The sequence below is a fragment of the Protomyctophum bolini genome, assembly GCF_963924005.1.
Source record: "Protomyctophum bolini genome assembly, chromosome: 17".
NCBI lineage: Eukaryota > Metazoa > Chordata > Actinopteri > Myctophiformes > Myctophidae > Protomyctophum > Protomyctophum bolini.
In genome coordinates, this window is record NC_137878.1 from 36,143,620 (window position 1) to 36,167,322 (window position 23,703).

The window sequence follows — 23,703 nt, forward strand, 5'->3', positions numbered from 1 at the left end:
ACATCAGACAACAGACAGACCTTTCCCAGGCTAGAATTGAGGCCCTGAGGCGGTCGCTCGGAGGCATGAGAAGCCTTTTACAGCTGTTCCTTCCAGAGAGGAGAGAGAAAGCAGAGCAAAGATACCACCCAGCCCCTAAAAAAAGCACTCTGCTCTTTCTCAGCAGAACACAAAGCGTCTGGCAGTACAGTAGGCTAAGTGACAAAATGAGCGTTAAATTGAGTTTATGAGCAGATCTTTCCATGCATGTATTTTTCTCCCTCGCTGAGTTTGTTCCACGGGGCCTGTGTTGCACGAACCAGCCTCCGTCCAAATGGAATGGCAGTGGATATATATGCTCTCTAGAGTTGGACCCGCATACATGCATGCACACACACACACACACACACACACACACACACACACACACACACACACACACACACATTGACATTTTACTGAACCGTTCTAAATATTATGGAGCTATTTTTCTAATGGCCCTCGGTGAGTTTATCTTCTAGTTAAGGGTTTGTGACAGAGGTCTCTGAAATACTGTAGCACGAGGCACTTATTAGCTGGCGGATGGTACATAGGTTTGGTGTTTTTGTGTGCTTATTGCCACGACAAAAAAAGTGTTCCTACTGAGAAAGGTTTCCGTGCTTTATTGAACACACAGTTCATTACATTGGTGTCACATCCGTGCAATATATCACACCCTGGGCTGCTTTCCCTCCTTTAGCAGGCCGACAGCAGCCAGATTGGGACCGAGCTGAGCGAGCTCCACTGACAGAACTGCGGTGCAAGTCGGCGCAGTGTGCTGATCGCCACAAGCAAAACATAAATAATAAGAGACAGCTGTCTGTGAAGAAGTTGTGTGCTTTTATTCAACCGCCATATTTCATTACAGTACTCACTGTCTACTCCCGACTCTTCTGAGCAAAGTGCGTTGCTGCGAGTGTGGAATGAGAATGATGTTCCCCTCCCATGGTATTAATTCAAAGGCACGCCGATTCAAATGCGAGAGAGACAATATATGCATTGAGGACAGCAGCCAGCATCTGGTGGTTGAGTTGCCAGTCAGGCTGAGCTGTGTGAGCCTCCCCGGAGCCGATGTCATGATTGTGAGAAAACATGTTGTCCAGCATGCACTCCGACACTGGAGAGAACACCGCTGGACGGGAGTGGAGAGGCGGAAAGTTGAACCGAGGTCACACACACGCATGCACGCGCAAACGGACACATGCATGCATGCATGCGCGCTTGCACATGCACGTGCGCTCGCGCACGCACGCACACGCACACACACACACACACACACACACACTGATAGATAGAGAGCTCTGAGAGAGAGAGAGAGAGAGAGAGAGTTCTGAAGATGATCTGTGAAAGAGAAAGAGGAGAGGAGGGAAATTTAACATACCGGTAGTCGACTCTACAGTACATAATAATTTACATAATGAGTGTACTGTAGGAGAACAGTGCGTGTGTGTGCGCTCCCGGGTGTGTGTGTATGTGTGTGTGAGAGAGTGAGTACAGGCCTTTTCTACATATGCACGCACACGCGCACACACACACACACACACACACACACACACACACACACACACACACATACACAGCTAACACATTCAATGCACGACGACGCAGCATCCTTCTTGGTCGATCATGCGCGCCTTCTTTCCAAACACGCCCGCCGATGATCAGTCTAAAAATACCGCGGGCCTCCGGAGAGACTGAGTGAGGATGTGAAGTACGCACGCACGCACGCGCATGCACGCACACACACACACACACTGACACACACACACACACACACACACACACACACACACACACGCACACTCACAGACCCCTTCCACACACAACAGGCTGCATGGGGGGGAGGGAGGGAAGCACACACGCACGCAACATGGACGCGCACCGCACACACAAACATACAGTCCTGCTCTCTCAGACATGCACCCATTAAACTCGCATCATGCAAAACACACACACACACGCACGCAGGCACACACACACACACACACACACACACAGTCACCGTGGCCTGGAGGGAGGGAGTGAGTGAATCGTGCACACGTGTAATACAGTACATCCAAGTAAAGAAATCCTTAATGTTAATTTAATTCTGACAGAGCAAAAAAAAGTGGACAAGCAGTTCATTTTCCCCACTGTCTGTCTGTTTTAGCTCTCTGACACACACACACCGGACCCAGCTGCTCTCTCCCTCCCTCTCTCTCTCTCTCTCTCGCTCTCTCTCTCTCTCTCTCTCTCTCTCTCTCTCTCTCTCTCTCTCTCTCTCTGTGTTTCTCATTACCAGCCAGAGGGCAGGAACCTTTTCAAATGGTTTACATTCTGGGAAATGGCACCTGCAGCTCTCCAGCAGCCACACTTCAATGGGGCTGTCCCGGGGCGGGGCGGTCGGGGCCAGGACCCGTCCGCAGCGGTGTTGGTAAAAGTACTCGGTGGTAGAGTGACCGGATGGCAACCGCAAAGTTCCCAGTTCGAACCCACGGGCTCCCCCAGAGTCAGTGTCGAAGTGCCTTGAGCAATACTCTGAACCCCCTAATTGCTCCCGATGTGCAGGTTGGTGCCTTGCATGGTTTCCTCCGGCATCTGTGTGTGAATGTAATGCACAATATAAATGCACCATTTACCATTTACTCTGCTACAAGTATACAGTACATTTATTTGAGTAAAAGTACTCAAAGTATCTAAAGTACTACTCAAAAGTAGAAAGTACCCATTATGCAGTTTTCAAATGTACGGCATTCAAAATCTTTTGAAAATAGCCGATCCGGCTATTTTTCAAATTAAATGTATGTTGTTGTGGTTAATAATAATCAATAATAACTAACAGTAAACAGTAACTCAAACTAAAGTTTCCATATTTGGATTTGCGACATAATGAAATAGAAGTATATGTATTGAAAATGTGGCCTACTCAAGTAAAGTACAGATACCTAAAAATTAGTACAGTACTTGAGTAAATGTAGCCTACATGCCTACTTACTGTACTGCAGCGTAGCCTACTACCTGTAGACTATATGCTCGACCAACTCACCTCTGTACAGTCATTTTGTGTGGGGGAAAAACAGATGTCAAGTGAACTTGAACACATGCTGCGTGTCTTGTACACAAATGAGAGAGACAGAGACAGAGAGAGAGTGAGAGAGTGAGAGAGAGAGAGAGAGAGAGAGAGAGAGAGAGAGAGAGAGAGAGAGAGAGAGAGAGAGAGAGAGAGAGATGTGGGCGGAGGGAGGGAGAGAGAGAGAGAGAGAGAGAGAGGGGGGGGGTAGAGTCAGAGAAAGGGAGGGAGATGAGATGGGGAGAGACCTGAGAGCGAAGGGGGGGAGAGAGAGAGAGAGGAGGGAGGGCGGGAAAGTGAGGGAGGAGAGAGATGGGAGAGACGGAGAGAGTGAAGGGGGGGGGCGGTCAGAACTCAGAATCAGTTGGGAGGAGGGAATTCAGAAGCGTTATTGGTGCAGGAGAGAGAGAGAGAGAGAGAGAGAGAGAGGGAGGACTCGAGGAGGTGTGGACAGTGGAACTGGAAGACTGATTCATCTGATGAAAGCTGTCTACCTTCACGCAGGTTCTGCACTATCTGTCGGATTTCACAGGCGCGTCATGTATTTCGGTATGTAAACGATATAGGCTGTGTGTCTGAGAGAGAACAGAACAGTAGTGTAAAGCCTATAGAGGCATTAACACTTGTTGCTAATGTGTTGAATGCATGCTCTGTCTGTCTGTCTGTCTGTCTGTCTGTCTCTGTCTCTCTTCATGCACCATGGCTCAGCTGTGCATTCCTACTTACTTCCTAATCACTTGCAGAGCTTCGTTCTTAATTTGAGCAGCTCCGTCTGTCTTCTTATCTCCTAAAATGTGCCTCCTCGGTTAGACTTAACTTTGTCCCCCACGGCAGTACTGTACTGTAGGCTACTCACATACGTACCGGTAGCCTAGTATTTGGGGGAGAATTTGAATGTGTCCCGGCTGTGAAAGGCATCCTCATATCGGATACAAATGTATTCAGGCGTGGAGCGACACGTCCATGTAAAGCTGCGATCCGGATTCTAATTAAAGCCGTTGATTGAATTTAATTGAAACCAATGTAGGAGCATGCAGTGGCCAGCGGCCACCCGCCTACTCCTCCACTAGAGCCCGGTATTGTTCCACTCCCCTCGGCTCCGAGTAGCCCTGCCTGGAGCTCCTGGTGGGCCCCAAGGAAGAGTGGCATCTCGGTGTTAAAATTGTCATAAAAAAATGTTTTAAAATATTATTATTATTATTATTACTTTTTTTTTAAATGTAAAGTACCGTAGGCTATACCCAATAAGAACATTTTAAACATACAATGAAGGTCTACTATAGCCTATATTATTACAAGTTGCTATAAATTGCCTTCAAAACCTACATATCCCAGTAATTTTGGGGTATAAACAAAAGTTGAAAGATAAAATTAAGTCTGATAATGAAGAACGTTATTCAAATATTTTAACATTTTGCATGAAATAGCTAATTTTACATGATGGAGGTGCCCAGCTATATGACCATATATGGTGCCCAATATGACCATATATGGTGCCCAGTTATATGACCATATATGGTGCCCAGCTATATGACCATATATGGTGCCCAGCTATATGACCATATATGGTGCCCAATATGACCATATATGGTGCCCAGCTATATGACCATATATGGTGCCCAATATGACCATATATGGTGCCCAGCTATATGACCAATGACCATATGGTGCCCAGTCCTGTATGATTGATCCATGCTCCAGAGAACAGTGGTGGAAAAAAGTACTTGAGAAAAAAAACATCAATAACAAAATGAACGAAATACTGAAACGAAATACTGTGTTAATACAAGTCCAGAATAAAAAATGTTTAAAAGTACAAAAGTAGGAATATTGGTATCAAAATGTTTTTAAGTATAGCCTACCAAAAGTTGAAAGTAGCTAATATACTCATTATGGAGAATGTCCCATTGCCATTTTAAGTTTTAAAATGTATAAAAACCTTTTGAAAATAGCAGATCTACAAGCTCACAATGCAACTGCTATTTTAAAATGGCTGAAATGTATATTAGGGCTGAAGTGTGTATTGGGTAAAATGTAGCCTACGTTTTGTAATAACAATCAAAATCTACAAAGTAACTATAGTAACTAAAGTTTTCCAATAAGTAGTGGGGTAAAAGTACAATATTTGCCTCTGCGTATATAGTGGAGTAGAAGTAAAAGTAGGCCCATTGGAAATTGGAAATACTCAAGTAAAGAAAAAATAAATACCTTTTTTCCCAAACCTTTTTGGCCATGCACCCCCTGTTACCTCCCGACCTAGCTGACGCACCCCCCACATGGAAATATAAATTGCATACGCTATATATATATATACACATATATTTCCTATTTATCCACATATATGAACCTGAATATGGCATATATATGCAGCATACTGTAGGCTATATTCTGCATATACTTATAAATAACGTAGCACTACCATTAGCCTTTTCGTGTCGCGCACCCCCTAGAAGGCGCTCGCGCACCACAAGGGGTGCACGCACCACAGTTTGGGAACCACTGCGAGTGTACACCACAGCCAGTGTCGTCATGGTTCAGAAGAACTGGTAGCAGTAGTGTGGTCATGATTCAGAAGAACTGGTAGCAGTAGTGTGGTCATGATTCAGAAGAACTGGTAGCAGTAGTGTGGTCATGATTCAGAAGAACTGGTAGCAGTAGTGTGGTCATGGTTCAGAAGAACTGGTAGCAGTAGTGTGGTCATGGTTCAGAAGAACTGGTAGCAGTAGTGTGGTCATGATTCAGAAGAACTGGTAGCAGTAGTGTGGTCATGGTTCAGAAGAACTGGTAGCAGTAGTGTGGTCATGGTTCAGAAGAACTGGTAGCAGTAGTGTGGTCATGGTTCAGAAGAACTGGTAGCAGTAGTGTCATGGTTCAGAAGAACTGGTAGCAGTAGTGTGGTCATGGTTCAGAAGAACTGGTAGCAGTAGTGTGGTCATGGTTCAGAAGAACTGGTAGCAGTAGTGTGGTCATGGTTCAGAAGAACTGGTAGCAGTAGTGTGGTCATGGTTCAGAAGAACTGGTAGCAGTAGTGTTGTCATGGTTCAGAAGAACTGGTAGCAGTAGTGTGGTCATGGTTCAGAAGAACTGGTAGCAGTAGTGTTGTCATGGTTCAGAAGAACTGGTAGCAGTAGTGTCATGGTTCAGAAGAACTGGTAGCAGTTGTGTGGTCATGGTTCAGAAGAACTGGTAGCAGTAGTGTTGTCATGGTTCAGAAGAACTGGTAGCAGTAGTGTCATGGTTCAGAAGAACTGGTAGCAGTTGTGTGGTCATGGTTCAGAAGAACTAGTAGCAGTAGTGTCGTCATGGTTCAGAAGAACTGGTAGCAGTAGTGTCATGGTTCAGAAGAACTGGTAGCAGTAGTGTGGTCATGGTTCAGAAGAACTGGTAGCAGTAGTGTTGTCATGGTTCAGAAGAACTGGTAGCAGTAGTGTCATGGTTCAGAAGAACTAATAGCAGTAGTGTTGTCATGGTTCAGAAGAACTGGTAGCAGTAGTGTGTTCATGGTTCAGAAGAACTGGTAGCAGTAGTGTTCATGGTTCAGAAGAACTGGTAGCAGTAGTGTTCATGGTTCAGAAGAACTGGTAGCAGTAGTGTGGTCATGGTTCAGAAGAACTGGTAGCAGTAGTGTCATGGTTCAGAAGAACTGGTAGCAGTAGTGTGGTCATGGTTCAGAAGAACTGGTGGCAGTAGTGTGGTCATGGTTCAGAAGAACTGGTAGCAGTAGTGTGGTCATGGTTCAGAAGAACTGGTAGCAGTAGTGTGGTCATGGTTCAGAAGAACTGGTAGCAGTAGTGTCATGGTTCAGAAGAACTGGTAGAGTTACAGTAGTGTGTGAGAGTTCAGACAGAGTCAGACACACAGTTTATACTGTAATAGTATAGTCGTTTAAAGTTAAACCATTTAGACCTGAGGACGATTCTACAAAATGTCTTCTAAATCCTGACAGTTTTGTGAAAAACCCTGTATTTGTATGTCAGTGGTTCTCAAACTATTTCATGTCAAGAACCCCTAGAATAATATGTATTTGGCCTTGCCGACCCTCCCATCAGAAAATATGTTGTTCTTGGAACCCCCAGGTGGGAGTTAAAAACGTTCACTCTGAAACACATCTTCACGATATATTTTTTTAGCAGATCTGCAGTACAAGTGCCGCGCTATGAGCTTGTAGATTTGCTATTGTTCAATAGCTAAAGTATAACATAATGCTTTAATAAAACACCTAAATGGGTTCCCGTCCTAAATGCGTTAATCAAGCGTAATGATGGGTGCGTGTGCGCCGTGCGCGCGCCCGCGTACGCGGCGGTTTGATTATTGTGATTACAGATGGAGCGGGTTGGTCGCCTGGTCTCGACTCAAAGGCTAATCAGGCGCAGCAGAACACATGAACCAATGTGCCTCTCAGCAATCAGGAACTCTGCCACTTAACAACGGCAATAATCACAACTTACTAATGGCATCATTAGGCCACAATCCACCAACGTGTGTGTGTGTGTGTGTGTGTGTGTGCGACTGTGCGTGCATGCATGCGTGCGTGTGTAGGGTAGGCTAATATTGTGTTTGCAAATTGCATCCATTCTTGTGTGCTATTGTAATAATTGTATTATGTAAGTATGTGAATAATTATGTGTGTATATAACCGTAGCCTATAATTTAGAACAATATTTATATTTGTGTGTGCGCACACGGCACACACACGTATGACTGTCTGTGTGTGTGTGTGTTTCTGTGTCTGTGTGTGTGTGCACACGTGCACGCAGGCATGCACCTACTACCCTCTAGCTGCATTTTGCCAGTATCCGGCTCATTTGAATACTCGTTTATTTCTCTCTAAATTAACAGAGCGGTACATTGCTACATTACGTACAAACAGTCTCATGACTTCCTAATAAAGCGAAATGCTCTTTAACATTCATTACAACTCCAGCACCGCCGTGGGTTGACGGCTTTCTGCTACGACTCAGTGGTTAATTGGTGATACAAACGCAGAGAAGCGAAACACTAATATGCCCCCTTTGTAGTTTGTAGTAGTATAGGCTTATTGACGGCATTCACACTACTAGAAGCTCTTCTAAAGCTTTCCGTAACGTAGGACTTGATGAGATTTCCTGGAGAAAAAGCCAACTCGTTTACCATATTGGTGTTTTAGTCGGGGAAAATGAGCTTAACTGGTGACATTGCGCCTTAGAAACCAACGTTGCTGCCTATATAGCCTCTAATCCCCATTTTGACTGACAGGAGAGTTCTCTGACATCATTAAATGTGCTTTTTATTCCTCAACGGGAGCTGTGGCTGAAAGTAACATCAGACAAACATTTCTGATACCTACTGTAAGCCCAGTTCTGACGGTGCTAAGGCCACATTATATAGAGGAAAAGTCCCCAGGACTGGTTTTTGTGTTATATCCTTTTAGCATATAAATGTCTGACTGTACCTAGTGCTGTTCACATATCTGACTAATTAAGTATGCAATCAATCAATCAATCAATCAATCAATGTTCTCTACTGTAGAGCAGCACAATACAGTTACAGTACAGTGTTGTACAGTATACCAATGGTTATCAAACATTTTCAAATCAAGGAAGACCCCCAAATTGATATACAGGTGTGTGTGTGTGTATATATAGGCCACGGAGACCCCCATTTCAAAGGGTTTTGTGGCGTAGAGTGGGACCCGTGTAAGAGACGGATTTGTGAAGGTTATTTTAATATAAAAAAATGGCAATCCCACAAGCTTGAGGCTCATACGTTTTTTACAGTAGACCCCCTCAAAGGGAAGGTGGAGTCCCCGGACCCCACTTTGAGACGCACTGCAGTATACAGTATACAGTAAACTACAATACAGCACATAGTGAAGTACGGTACAGTACTACAGTAACAAGGAAGCTTCTATGAAGTTACACCTTTTTTAGTATTCCTGCTGCAGTGCCGCAATATTATCGCTCCATATTCAAGAGGAGCTCTTACAGGACAGATATGGGCGATATTTATTCAGCAGGTGGACACATTTATTGTTGTATCTCAGATAACCATCTATAATATCTTCACGAAGAACGCCCACAGAAGACCAGCTCCAACTGAGTGGAAAAATCCAGATAAAAAAATATCTATAGTATTTTCTACCACATAATTACAACAATAGCATATACAAATAATAATAATTACAATTAAAACACAAACAATCCCATACATAAATAAGTATAACTGTGTCCAAAGCAAAAGCTGCATTAAAAAAGTGACATTTTGTGCCAGTGACATACAGTATATGGTGACATCCTTTGTGTTTTCATCTCCATATTCATATATCCAGTGATTAAACTTCATTCACCTGCTGTACAGTACCTCAAGTCAACGGGATGTTTTCATTCACTCATTATGTTCTATATTTTTCAAACCTTCCATCCCCGCACACCCCCCCCCCCCTCCTATCTCCGTATCCTAGGTAACGTGTGTCAGACCGGTCTGCCGTCATTGGCCCGTCCTGGGGTGGGCGGGCCCCAGCCCTCTCCGGAGCCGAAGCCCCGCCTCCCCTTCCGACTGCTCCCGGCGTTCAGCGAAGTGAGTATATGGAGCCCGCCCTGCCTCGTTTTGTTTTTTATTAATTGGTTAAAGCTCTATTTTCTAATAGCAATCATTGCTAGAGTGTTTATTCAGTAACAAGAGGTCTCTCTCTCTGTGCCTCTATTCCGTGCCTCCCATCTTTTTAATTAGTTTGTTTTTACTCTCTTAATTCTTTCCACCCAGTATTGGCAACAAAAGCTGTGAGATTATCATCAACCTTGAGTTGAGGAAGCATTTAGATTTTTTCTGCTCGCTTGCTGTGTGACGGTGTGAGATTCGCTTGCTGTGAGATTCGCTTGCTGTGTGACTGTGTGAGATTCGCTTGCTGTGAGATTCGCTTGCTGTGTGACTGTGTGAGATTCGCTTGCTGTGAGATTCGCTTGCTGTGTGACGGTGTGAGATTCGCTTGCTGTGTGACGTGTGAGATTCGACTCACTCGCTGTGTGACGGTGTGAGGTTCGAGGCAGGGGATGGGGAAACGTGTGAGAATCCTGCAGTGTTAATTGTCTCAGAGAGTTTTTACAATGGTGTTAACGTAAACTCAGAGAGAGTGGCTATAAATGTACCCTGCAGTGTAGTTGGCCTGGCAGCTCATTTTGTGTAGTAGGACTAGGATACGTTTGCAGTATGAATGAATGGTAAATGGTGCATTTATATGAATCACATGAATACTACTTCTATTGACTCACAATTGTAACTCACTCACTGCATGTAATTGTACTTCCTGTACTCTTTGCAGCTTGGTTTTGTTCCTCATTATTGAATATTTGTAATCAATGTTGCATTTCAAGCAGTACAAAATCAATATCGGTATCTTCCCTTACCCACCATTCACCATCCCGTGCCTTCCATCCCAAAACCCTTCCACCAGCCTATCAATTAAACAACACAGCAAATCCACTTCATCACTGAGTCAACGGGTCCTTCAGATGCAACTTCAATCAATCATTCGCTTGAGCTCTGGTGCTGAAAGCCCAGCTTTGGTCTTTAACCCATTCTGGACGGGAACCCCTTTTGGTGTTTTAACTAAGCATTATGTAATACTTTAGCTATTGAAAAATAGCAAATCTACAAGCTACAAGCTTGTACTGTAGGTCTGCTATTTTTGAAAAATCGTGAAAATGCGGCACAAATCTTTGAATATATATTCTTTCAGTAGACTTTATTTCATTTTATTTCGACGTCAGGCCTAAATTGTTTAAACTACAAACTCTGGGTTCTATAAGTGCTTTACCTGAGGAGGATTTCAGACACGTAGGGGGAGAGCAGATCAGATACTGTATTATAAGATGGAGCAAGACCCCACCTAGCCTTGTATATTGTGAGCAGCAGGATTTTAAAATCAATTCTAAAAGAAATTGGGAGCCAGTCTCAGTCTGTAGAGAGAAGCTAAAATGGGTGTGCTGTGGTCGAATTTCTTGGAACCAGTTAAAAGGAATAAATAAGAAGTTTCACGGCCCTCTTTAGCTTGGTGTTGAAGTGTCCTTTGTGGCAGGGACCCGTATGAGACGCTTTGTGAAGATTTATAAAAAACAAATTTGGCAAGCTCACAAGCTTGAGCTCACACGTTTTTGAAGTGGACCCCCCGGCCCCCCCTATAACTGCTGCCAGTGAGCACCATGGATCTCTCTGGAGGCCCCCCCCCCCCCCCCCCCCTATAACTGCTGCCAGTGAGCACCATGGATCTCTCTGGAGCCCCCCCCCCCCCCTCTATAACTGCTGCCAGTGAGCAGCTCTGGCATCTGTTTGTGAATGAATGACTTGGGATAGAAACGCAGCATTTACTCTTTTATCTTATCTTCTATTGCCTTTATACTTCATTGTACAACGGTGTCCCGCGTCTAAAATAGCCGATCTATATATAAGCTTAGAACGCGTCGCGCGGCGACACGTTGTGAGAGCAGAATCGGGTGTATTCTGGGCATATTCCGGGGGGACTCTGTGTGTAGCCGGCAGGGGGTCTGCTGGAGCTGAGAGACACTTTGGACCCCGGCCCACTTTGAGACCCTCTATTATACACTGATTGATAGGTTGGCACTTTTTCTGTCCTTTTCTACACACTGTCTCTGCTTTCTGTTTTGTTTCGCTGGCGTGCACACACAGTGCACACGCACGTCGCCTACCTGTCGAACCTACCTGTTTAGATGAGAGGAAGAGAGAGAGAGAGAGAGAGACACATGTGAATTCTATGGTGTGTGTGTGTGTGTGTGTGTGTGTGTGTGTGTGTGTGTGTGTTCTCTGATCTGATGTGCATGTTCATATTTGTGTGTTCATTGACAGCATGGAGTTGTGCGTGCGTGTGTGCACACACACTCACACATGCGTGCATGCTTGGCCACATATCACAAGTATGCACGGATGTATGAGTGTATGTGTGTGTGTGTGTGTGTGTGTGTGGGGGGGGTGCATTCCGATTTGGGTCTGCGAGCACATGTCTGTGCAATCGTGCATGCGTCTGTGTGTGCGAGTGTGTGCATGCGTGCGTGTGCGACCACACTGTCACCTGATGAGGAATGAAACACACTTGACTGAGGCTGTACGTTCCCTCCTGTTCCGTTCCCTTAATTTCCTCCCTCTCTCTCCCCCCTCTCTCTCTCTCTCTCTCTCTCTCTCTCTCTCCCCCCCCCCCCCCCCCCCCTCCCCTCCCCTCTCTTCATGCATTTCTCCGTCTGGTGCTTTTGGTTTCATGTCCGCCACCCAAAAAACCCCGTGGTGACCAGATGTCCCCGCTTGGACCAGGATGTGTGCCCGTACGTTTCAAGCTGTGTACCTGATAATCATCTGTCCCCGCAATTACCTGTGCAAGTGCTCAAAATGTCAAGCTTTTCAACGTTCACAAAAATCAACAAAGTGCTCTGCTCTTCACAGCAATTTAAATAATCAAGGTTCGATTTGCTGGACGGGAGGGGGGGAGGGGGAGGGGGGTCCATGCCATGCGTCTGTTCTTGGTCATTTATTTTCATGGCCGGCGGGGATATGTTTTACTTTGTTTCATCCTTGCTCTGGTCTGAGCTCAATTACACCTTTTGGAGAAATGTAGACTTTTCCGATAGTGATCATAAAACGTGTTTCACGATGGGACGCATTGTGAGCTTGTATAAATTGGCTATTTTCACAATATTTAACCAAGTTCAAATAAGATATTTTTCTAGACCTGCAGTGAGATGGATTTCTGAGGTGGAGCGCAACACCTACCATCAGCTCCCAGTACTTACTCATAGTACTTATAGTAGGCCTACCCAGTACTTACTCATAGTACTTAGCGCTAGTTGGCCTACCCAGTACCCAAGCCGTGCTGCGAGTTGGCAGTTGCCAGGGATTGAACACATGACCTTGTGGTTTGTCACCATGTGTGCTAAGCACATACTGTACTGTAATTGTTCACCATGCTAATGAAAACACCTATTATATGGTGTGTGTATTCTTGTGCATACAGTACATGTGCAGATTGTGCACATGTGTGTGGTTGGCAACCGTTTCCTAGACCATGGGCTGTGGAGCCCCGAAAATGCTTTGGCCATGTCTCATACTAAATAAATACTGAAGCCATGCGTACATGCATGTACACATAGTGCATGCATGTAATTTGCATTTTCCAGCCATTCAGTTGCAACTCCCACCCCCCTTTTCTTTTAATAATAATTTTGGGACCCCCCAAAATAATTTCGGGACCCCCCTACGGCGCGTTATTATGAATTCCACCATCGTTATGGGATAGACCCGCCTTACCTGCCCGATTGGCTCCCTGGCAGGGATACTTTTACTGAGGTTAGAGTTCATCTTAAGGTTAGGTTTAGACATAGTTTTTACTAAGGTTTGGGTCTTATGGTTAGGTTTAGGCATAGTTAGGTTAGGTTTAGGGGGAACTGCCCATAGATCCCCACGTCCGGCCCACGTCCGGCCCACGTCCAGCCCACGTCCGGCCCACGTCCGGCCCACGCCCGGCCCACAGCAGGTTTAGAAGCACTTCTAGTAGATGTTTCTCTTCCGAGGACAGGTTTCTCAGACGTGGTGTTGTGGAGATGCCTGCCTTATACTGTGTTGGAGTGAAGTTAACGAGAACACCTGTGAGGTCGGCGTGAGTATTGTGGGCAGAGATGAATCATCACATGTAGGAGCAGCTCTTCCTTCGTACGTGACTCATGTGGGTGGAAGTCAACCATCACGACCACACTGGAAATGGCAGCGTAATAGAACGGACTAATTACCCGCCGACTCAGAGCGACCATTCTTTAACGACAGCACACGTGTTAATGTTTGTACAAGTGTGTGCTATTAATAAATCAAGGGCGCAAACTTAGCAGGTGCTTTTGCCTTTTTTGTGGAATGGTGCGATCGCTTGGAAGACTGCCAAGCATTCAACACCACATATAGTTTAATTTATATTCAGACATAATGGGATAAAATAACGTTTTGGTCTGACAGAGTTTATATACAACACAGTAACATCTAGCGATGTATCTTCTCAACCTCGCATCACGTGGCTTTCACCGCAGAGGAAAGCTGTTCTAAAACTAGCCATGTGATCCAATTTTTTTTATAAGAATCGTGGTTCCGGTGGTTGGTTCTGGTTGGTGTCGCATTGGTTTTGTTTCCCCACATAATGCAAATCAATGTGTTTTGTCTCGCTAGTCGCAATACGAGTTAGAATAGAAAATGGACAAAAACGACACAATTATACCAAACTAAACAAGAAGGAATCATTTTGGAGGTGCACAACACGTTTTAATCTAGGGGAATCATTTCGGTGGTGCACGGCTCTGGTTCCGGCCACCTGATGACCGCTCCGACTGGATCAGGAACCCAAAAATGGTATTGAGTTTGTTCTTAGTTGAATAATCGAGTCAATTTGGTCTTATTATCGAGACTTTTTTGGTTGACAGTCCGCTTTATGCTTCTGTCCGTCCATGCTGAATGAATTATTTCTTGAAAACGTTTATTCATTCATCTGACATGTAAAGAATATTAATTTAAAAAAAAAGTCGGGGGGGGAAGGTGGCACAGTCGGTAGTGTTGTCACCTCACAGCTAGAAGGTCCTGGGTTCGATTCATGCTGGGGATGCCGTGGGCGCTGTGGGCGTGCTCTCTCCTCCGCGTCATCAGTGCCCAAACCTGAGGCAGGGTTGGTGAAAGGGCCTTTCTGTGTGGAGTTTGCATGTTCCCTAGGGTAGGTACCCTCACAAAAAACATAGCAGTAATCCTAGTCTCTAAACTACCTCACCCTTACCCTGGCCAGCCGGGGCGCCTGATGGAGGGGAAAGGAACTGGTCGGAATAAGATGTTCCTTCCACGCGCTACGCCCGGCCGGGGAAACTCTCCGCTGTCAGGTGAAAGGAGGCGGCTTGGACTCCTCATACATAGAAGGAAGCATGAGGTCAGTCCGCTGACCCCCCCCCCCCCCCAGGTTGGCAGAGGGAGTGTAGCGCCCAGGATTACATTAGATAATTGACACTGGGTGAAAAAAAATTTAAACTCACTCTTGCCACTCTTAGTCTTCAGTGCGACCCACTACTTTTATAAATATAGTTGATGTGAGAGGATACATATTGCACCAGAGAAGTCAGAGCACGGCTGTTACAAAAAGTTGATCTATTGGAAAGTCGTAAACTCTAGATATAAACCCATCAATTCTTCAGATCTCAACTTCACCAACCTCAAAAGTCTATCTGGACGTCTCTGCACGATTGTACACAGCAAATAAAATGTTACTGATTTGTAGATTATATCCATTTGTCGACAAATTCCTATGATCATTTGCCGAGTGAGAATGGCAAATCATTGCAAAAACAATATATGCATCTCTCACTTTCAGAGTTAGATTAATACTGCAGTGCATTCCCATAGCGGGCTAGAACTTGTTTTGAGGCATTTTTATGTTATTCTTTCAGATCAGGTCAGTTCGGTAGAGAGGAGCATATGGTCTGAGTCACCAGCAGTGAGGATTTCGACAGCAGATTTAGATTTAGTTTTAGTCATATTCTTTTGCATAAAATGTAGTTTTAGTCATATTTTAGCCATCTGAAAGGTTTTAGTTTTAGTCTAGTTTTAGTCAACTAAATACTGTAAGATTTTAGCGAGAGACTTCCAAGCACAACCATACCATACCATACCATACCATCTTTATTTATATACTGTAGCACATTTAATCAACACTACACCCGGCTGGCTCTTTGTCGATTTATTTTTATTTAAACCTTTATTTAACCAGTAAAATCACATTGAGACTGCGTCTGTTTTACAAGTGGGAACTGGCCAAGAGGCAGAAATAAAAAATTACACTTCAATACCACATCGTCAATGTTACATTTTGAACGAGCATGTGTGATAGAAAGTTGCAGCTGGCCTCAAGTTATTTTTTTCCCTTTTCTACGCTCCAACGAGGCGCTGAAGCATCAATCAATCATGTGTTTTTGTTTTGTTCCAATTCCACTCCACTTTTCTGTTCTCTCCCCCCCCCCCCCCCCCCCCACAATTCCGTGAAAGGCAGAAAAGCTTATTCTTGCCGTTCACCAGCAGTTCAGTCAACTCAGGGGGGATAGATTGAGAGCAGGTGGAAAAGAAGCAGCTTGGACTTACATTAGATAAATTGACACTGGGTGAAAAAATGGGTTGCAAAATCGTGTGATAAAAAAAATATGGAAAAAATAAATAAGGACCCCTAATGGTCCCCGGACCCCACTTTGGGAACCACGGCTGTGTGTGTATAGCGCTGTGTGTAGCGCTCACATACACAGTATACTGTAGAATACATCGCTCAAGTAGAGCTGTGTAAACCTCCCCAGTGTGCGGTACCTGCCCGGACTAGCCGGCAAAATGCTACGCATCATCCTGCTACCCTAATAGACAGGGGTACATGAGCACCTGGCCGTTCATTCGTGCTCTATCTCCGACCAAGCCACACTTCCACCACACATCTCTCTATGCAAAATAAAACCTGCACACTCCCACAAAAGACATAGACTACATTGCATTCGCCAAAAATGTCTTCTTTACTGTTTAAATATTACTTTTCTGAAACACGCTATTCTTGCTCAACCTCAACAGCCTACGTCAGAATCGTCATGTTGGCGTCTACTACGCCAACTACGTTCACTTAATGGGGCCAGTCCTTCACAGTGACACACGCGTTAGATCAACCACGCGACCGGGATGGTTTCTACCCCTCAATGTCGTGCCTACTCTACACTGCCATCCCAAGTCCCCTCCCCCTTTCACTGCTCCTGTGTGTGACCTGTGAACTACTCTCTGACTGCACTGTGGCTTGATTTATATGTGCGAGGTTGAAATGTAATGCACATAAATTAATTATAGGTCCAGCAAGCAAATCATGATTGTCTGTTTGTGCTCAATAGGTCACCATCACATTCCGATTTTAGGTGTTGTGTTTTCTATGACATTTATTTGGGCCAGTAGTTTCATATCTATCCTTTTTCCGACCAACACAGAACATGCTAACGGTGTTAGCGCGTTAGCATCCATCTTGCTTTTGATTTATATGTGCGAGGTGGAAATGTAATGCACATAAATTAATTATAGGTCCAGCAAGCAAATCATGATTGTCTGTTTGTGCTCAATAGGTCACCATCACATTCCGATTTTAGGTGTTGTGTTTTGTATGACACTTTGGCCAGTAGTTTCATATCTATCCTTTTTCCTTTGACCAACACAGACCATGCTAACGGTGTTAGCGCGTTAGCATCACACAGCTTACAGCGTCAGTGTTGCATGAATACTTTCAACCATGACAATGCCGACTACTTTTGCTACATACACTTCCCAAGGATTATGGAGATGTCTTTTTTTTTTTTTTAAGGTTGAGAAATGAAATAATTATGGTCGTTTCTAATCTCAGCATTTCACAAGAGAAAGACGTGGATGCCTTTCGCTGCGCTGTTGGCGTTGCCATGTCTCATAGAAACAAGTAAATAGGTCTTTAAAAATAATCCCAAAACAAGCGCATATAACAGGGGTCTGTAACCTATTTTAAATGAAGTGCCATGTTTTTATTTTCTAGATAGTGAGTCAGCCACAAGCTCACATCACAACAATAATCCATGTAATAATCACAATAACAATACTAATAATAATAATCATAATAATCCTGCTACCCTAATAGACAGGGGTACATAAGCACATGGCCGTTTATCCAACAGCTTTCTCCGACCCAACCACACTTTCACCACACATCTCTATATGCAAAATAAATTCGGCACACTCCCAGAATACATATAGGCTACATTTCATTGAAAGAAATGTCTTAATTACTGAATAAATATTACTTTTGTCAACCACGCCATTGTTGCTCAACATCACCAGCCTATGTCAGAATCGTCATGTTGGCGTCTACTACGCCAACTACGTTCACTTATTGGGGCCAGTCCTTCACAGTGACACACGCGTTAGATGAACCACGCGACCGGGATGGTTTCTACCCCTCAATGTCGTGCATTTGCTGCGCCCTTCTAATGCTGCGCCACGCCTACTCTATACTGCTCCATGCGACTCGAACAGCGTCAGCAGCAGCAGCTCCGAGCCTCCGTCAGAAAGGCTGCCCACAGCACTGCACAGCCCCACACCCAAATGAATCGAATGAATGAATAAGGCGCTTATATCGCTATTGCTCAGTGGATGGGACATTTACATTAAAAGCAATCGGATGGACGCGTGGATAACGGCATGGTTGTGTGCAATCGGAGGGAAAGCTTCCATAATCCATATAGCTTCCATGCTAGCTGCTTCAGACACAGGGGAGGGGAGGGAGAAATAGTGCGAAATAGCGCTTATGCAACAATTACCCTAAAACACAAACACCTCAACTCGATGTCATTGTGAATAAGAATTTCGAGCGAAATAATAATTTTTGGAAGGACACTTTCACCCAGTATGAAGCTAAATGTGGAAGCCGTGTGTGTCACACCAAAACGGCTGACCTATAGAATCCTGTAACCAGCCTCTCGCACTGCCTGCGAGTTGGCTCCGTCTAAGGCTCCGTCTTATGAGCAAATTTAGAACTTCCGGTCTGACAGCTAGCAGATTTAAGACATCCGGTTGCTTTCAGAATAAAATAAGATTATTTAATTCGTTAATTAAATAATTTTTACATTACATTATTAGTATTATTATTACATTACAGTTATTGTAAAGACACACATTATGTTTCTGTGTAAAAATAAGTAATTAAATAACATAAAAAAGTTATCTAAATGGATAAATGCTATTCACTGGAGTGCATGGACTTTATAAAGTGGACACTGGACAAAAGACGGCTCCGCCAGGCAACTATCTGGACATACCCACGCGTTTGGGAAGATGTCCTCTACCACCCCACAGTCTCCGCTAAGCGGGAGAGGTGTAAAATTCACAGCAGCAGAGCTTCTACTGGGGTCAATGCAAAAAAATGTACCGTTTCCGGACCCAGAATGGACACTGGACAAAGAGGCCTCCGCGAGGCAACTATCTGGACATACCCACGCGTCCGGGGAGATGTCCTCTACCACCCCACAGTCTCCGCTAAGCGGGAGAGGTGTAAAATTCAGAGCAGCAGACCTTCTATTGGGGTCAACACTCAAAAAAGTGCCGTTTCCAGACCCAGAATGGACACTGGACAAAGAGGCCTCCGCGAGGCAACTATCTGGACATACCCACGCGTCCGGGGAGATGTCCTCTACCACCCCACAGTCTCCGCTAAGCGAGAGAGGTGTAAAATTCAGAGCAGCAGAGCTTCTACTGGGGTCAATGCAAAATAAATTACCGTTTCCGGACCCAGACTGGACACTGGACAAAAGACGGCTCCGCGAGGCAACTATCTGGACATACCCACGCGTCCGGGGAGATGTCCTCTACCACCCCACAGTCTCCGCTAAGCGGGAGAGGTGTAAAATTCAGAGCAGCAGACCTTCTATTGGGGTCAACACTCAAAAAAGTGCCGTTTCCAGACCCAGAATGGACACTGGACAAAGAGGCCTCCGCGAGGCAACTATCTGGACATACCCACGCGTCCGGGGAGATGTCCTCTACCACCCCACAGTCTCCGCTAAGCGAGTAAATGGGTGCTTATATTTCTATGTGAAATGTGGTGATGCTGGCATCACAATAGATGCCAGCATCACGCTGCCTCCGTCTAATAAGCACATTTACAACTTCCTGTTTGGAAACCGAAACAGATGCTTCTGACATTTGCCTGTGCGTGCTTAATCGTTGTACTTCTGAACACATTTCCCAAATCTCAGTGATTTATCCACACATCGCTCTGTGTGTGTGTGTGTGTGTGTGTGTGTGTGTGTGTGTGTGTGTGTGTGTGTGTGTGTGTGTGTGTGTCGCGTCGCCCTCCAGCTGCAATTGCGAGTGTGCGCTGTGTGCAGGGCACACTACTGAGTTTAAAACCACAGCTGAAACATGAAGTGGAGTCTGTCAATTCCCGCAATTTCCTTCTTCCCATATTGCGCTGCAACGACACTAGGATTGAGCCCCCCGAAGGGGGGCGAAATTCTAGTTTGTCTAATTGCTACAGTATGTATTAAACTCCCGTCCTTTTCAACACAGTGAGCAACACTGCAGCAGTGGAGCCGGCTACGCTTTTTTGGCACTTTCATAACTTTGTGTAAGTCGACTAGTCTGAGAGTGAACAAAATGTAACCATTATTTTTTTTGAAACTGACTCTCAGACTTACAAATGAACACTGAGGATGTGACTGTGAATTATCAATGATCTCTGTGCACAACTGCCAATATAGCCAGCGGCAATAGCAGTGTGTTGTTCAGTAATGTAACAACTACTAATTGGGCATGTGAATATTCACTAGGTAGTAGGTACAGTATGTGTAATGTTAAGCAGGTATGGTATAGGTGTAATATTGTCTAGGTATGTGTAATATGTTAAGCAGGTACTGTAGGTGCAGTAGGTGTAATGGATTCCTCCTCTTCTGTGTAAACAGAGCTGCTGGTTTGAACTGGTGGTGGGCGGTAAGTAAGTGAGCGCAGAGCTTAACTCGAGCTGCCTGCCTTGTAATGCGTGTTGTTTGACGTGTGTGTGTGTGTGTGTGTGTGTGTGTGTGTGTGTGTGTGTGTGTGTGTGTGCGAGCGAGCGAGTGTGTACAGTATGCTTGCCGGCCCCTTTTAGAGTTAATGCAGAAGTGTGTGTGTGTGTGTGTGTGTGTGTGTGTGTGTGTGTGTGTGTGTGTGTGTGTGTGTGTGTGTGTGTGTGTGTGTGTGTGTGTGTGTGTGTGTGTGTGTGTGTGTGTGTGTGTGTGTGTGTGTGTGTCCACCTGCCTTGCCTACCTTGTTTGTGTGAATACAGAAGTAACTTGAGCGGGGTGTGTGTTTGCGCGCGCGTGTGTGTGTGTGTGTGTGTGTGTGTGCGCGTAAGTGCCCTGGCATTTGTTTAGCGCCCACATGTGGGTTGCCATGGTTACTATAGAGATACAGAGTGTGTGTGTTTGTGTGTTTGTGTGTGTGTGTGCGTGCATGTGAGCTAGATCGGCCTAATTGATTTAATGGAGTCTTGATTAGGCTCTAGGCAGCCTGGCTCCTTCTCTGACAAGGTTGTGGTGTGTTACTTTTCGGTTGTGCGTGTTCTGGTGTGGGGGGGAAATAAGGGCACCGTTCCACATGCGTGTTCTGGTGTGGGGGCAAATAAGGGCACCGTTCCACATGCCAGCCCACATAGCTCCTGGCGGCCATGATGCCCACCACCCATGTTTTTTTGTTTTTTGTTGTAACTACCGCTAATTAAACCCTGACGTCATGCGCTCAACCGAGGCTGTCAAGCTGCAGAGCAGCGCAGACAGACCCACAACCACAGTGGTGGGAAAAGTACTCACATCTTTGAGGGGCGCTATGCCCAGCTTTGTCTGTTTGTGTGTACCCCATAGCGAGGATTTGATTGGCTGAGCAAAGTACGTATTGAGGATAAAAAGTGAGGACAGAAAAGTGAAGACGGAAAAGTGAAAACAGAAAAGGTCAGCATGTAGTCACGCACACGCGCGCGCACGCAAGCACACACACACACACACACACACACACACACACACACACACACACACACACACACACACACACACACACACACTCTCTTTATCTCTCTCTCTCTTTCAGAAAACACACATGCACACACATCCCTGCAGGTTTCTATAAGCATCGGCAGCTATTGAAGTATCTGTCTGTCAATGCATACATGAAAGGAGCACAGATATAGACATGGATAATGAACCCTTACACACATTATAATATTCTTCAATAGCTACAGAAGCAGTGGTTGTCAGCTATAGGAGATCAAAGACAGGAGACAGGAGACGCAAGATGCAAGAATCTGTGGACTCTCCTCTTCAGAAAATAATAAATAATAATAATACATTTCCATTTGACTGACAGACAGACAGACAGACAGACAGACAGACAGACACACAACCTTCTCTGCCTTCCCACCAAACTCCCCTGAGCTCCACAAGAAAGGAGGGATATACTGTAGAAGAATATATTTCCCATTGTTTATTGATTTTCCACGTTTTGCCTCTTCTTCAAGAGAAGAACGGATGTAGGACAGGAAAAAATAGACCGTTTGCAGAGTCTCCCGACCAGACTTGTCACGATCATAATGATACTTAATAATTAATATAATATAAAGTGTCACCCGGACATTGGTCGTTGTCCTTTCGGAGTTACAGACCCATAATTAGGGCCATTTGGGTCACGGGGAAACATATATTTTTTTTCTTTTTTGTGTGTGTTTTAGTGTTTGAGCTAAAATGTTTCGGGACCACTGAATTGTCCCACTGCCTTACTGGAAAAACAGAAAAATAAGCACCAAAACCCGTGGCCATGCATCTTTAAGAAGAACATAGATAGATATATCTTTATTTGTCATTGCAACGTGTACAACGAAATTAAAAGTGCCAACCAATCAGTGCATTATATCACAAAACAACATACTGTATACAAGCTAAAACAAAACACACATGACTTCTTGTTATTGCACAACCCCAGCAGCACTAATGCACAAACATGTAATTTCATCTGTTATCGCACAACAAACCCTTATTGTACTTTAAGATAGCAGATTAAAAAAACCTAAAAGTGTCGCAGCAACAGATACTTTTTTAGCAGCATTGAGTGCAACTACCGCTGTGGGATAGAAGCTGTTACTGAATCTGTTGGTCTTGTATGGAACATACAGTAGAACCATCCATTTATGGAGTTGGACAACTTGGCCCGGGCCAACGAAGTGGCATGCTTGCCGTCCCACTGGGATTCCCTCAGCGTGCGTGGCGGGAGGGAGTTGTTTGAAAACACAGCTTGTGCTGCTGGCTGGCCGCCCTGGGCTGCCCGCCCTGCCTGCCATTACGCAGCCCTTCTGTTCAACTGCCCGAAAAAGAAAAGAAAAGCTGTTTTCCGCTCCGTGTTTTTGGTTCTTTTGCAAAAACTCCCAGTGTCTCATCAGCCGGGAATTCTACCACACTTTACCAAGCATGAAACGTTACTTCACTTCTTCTTCTTTTGTGAATTAGTCGAGAGACTTAAATAAAAAAGAATATTTCCAAAGAGGCCACAAACCAAAATCTCTGATAGACCAGCGATTGCCAACCTGTGGGCTGTGAGGACATTACAAGTGGGCCCCAAATAATTGGCAAAAACACAGAGTGCCGCGCTACGAGCTTGCAGGTCTGCTATTTTCTTTTAATCGTGAAAATGTAGTGCAAATCTTTGAATACATTATTATTCAGATGGGGGTTGGCGGCCAATTACATATAATCTTGGGGGTCTTTGACATGTTTGAGGACATAGTTTGGGTTTTTCAGAAAACTGTCAGGATTTAGAAGAAATTTGTAGAATCGTTTCCAGGTCTAAATGGGTTAAGAACCATGATGCCAATTCTATACAAATTTGTCTGGTTCCCAGATTAGTATAGAGTTGTCTGGTTCTCAGGCTAGTTCAGATGTGTCTGCTTCCCAGCCAGGCCAGATCAAATAAATGCTGGTTTATGCGACAATAAAAGAGAAAAACAAAAGAATAACAACAATTTTACACGTGCGTTTGTTGGCACTTCAAGTTAATCAAAAAGTTAACGAGTCAGTTTAATACCA

The 23,703-nt window shown here is 44.8% G+C and overlaps 1 protein-coding gene across 1 annotated transcript in view; it reads left to right on the top strand.

The window, feature by feature from the left end:
* The first annotated feature begins 3,476 nt into the window (after positions 1-3,476).
* LOC308331911 (zinc finger protein 385D-like) overlaps positions 3,477-23,703 on the top strand; it is a 58,726-nt gene continuing 38,499 nt past the window's right edge. Inside the window, exons 1-2 of the mRNA XM_080787452.1 lie at positions 3,477-3,616; positions 9,507-9,622. Of these exons, the coding sequence (XP_080643578.1) occupies positions 3,547-3,616; positions 9,507-9,622 (186 nt within the window). The 5' untranslated portion in view covers positions 3,477-3,546. The remainder of the gene's footprint in view (positions 3,617-9,506; positions 9,623-23,703) is intronic.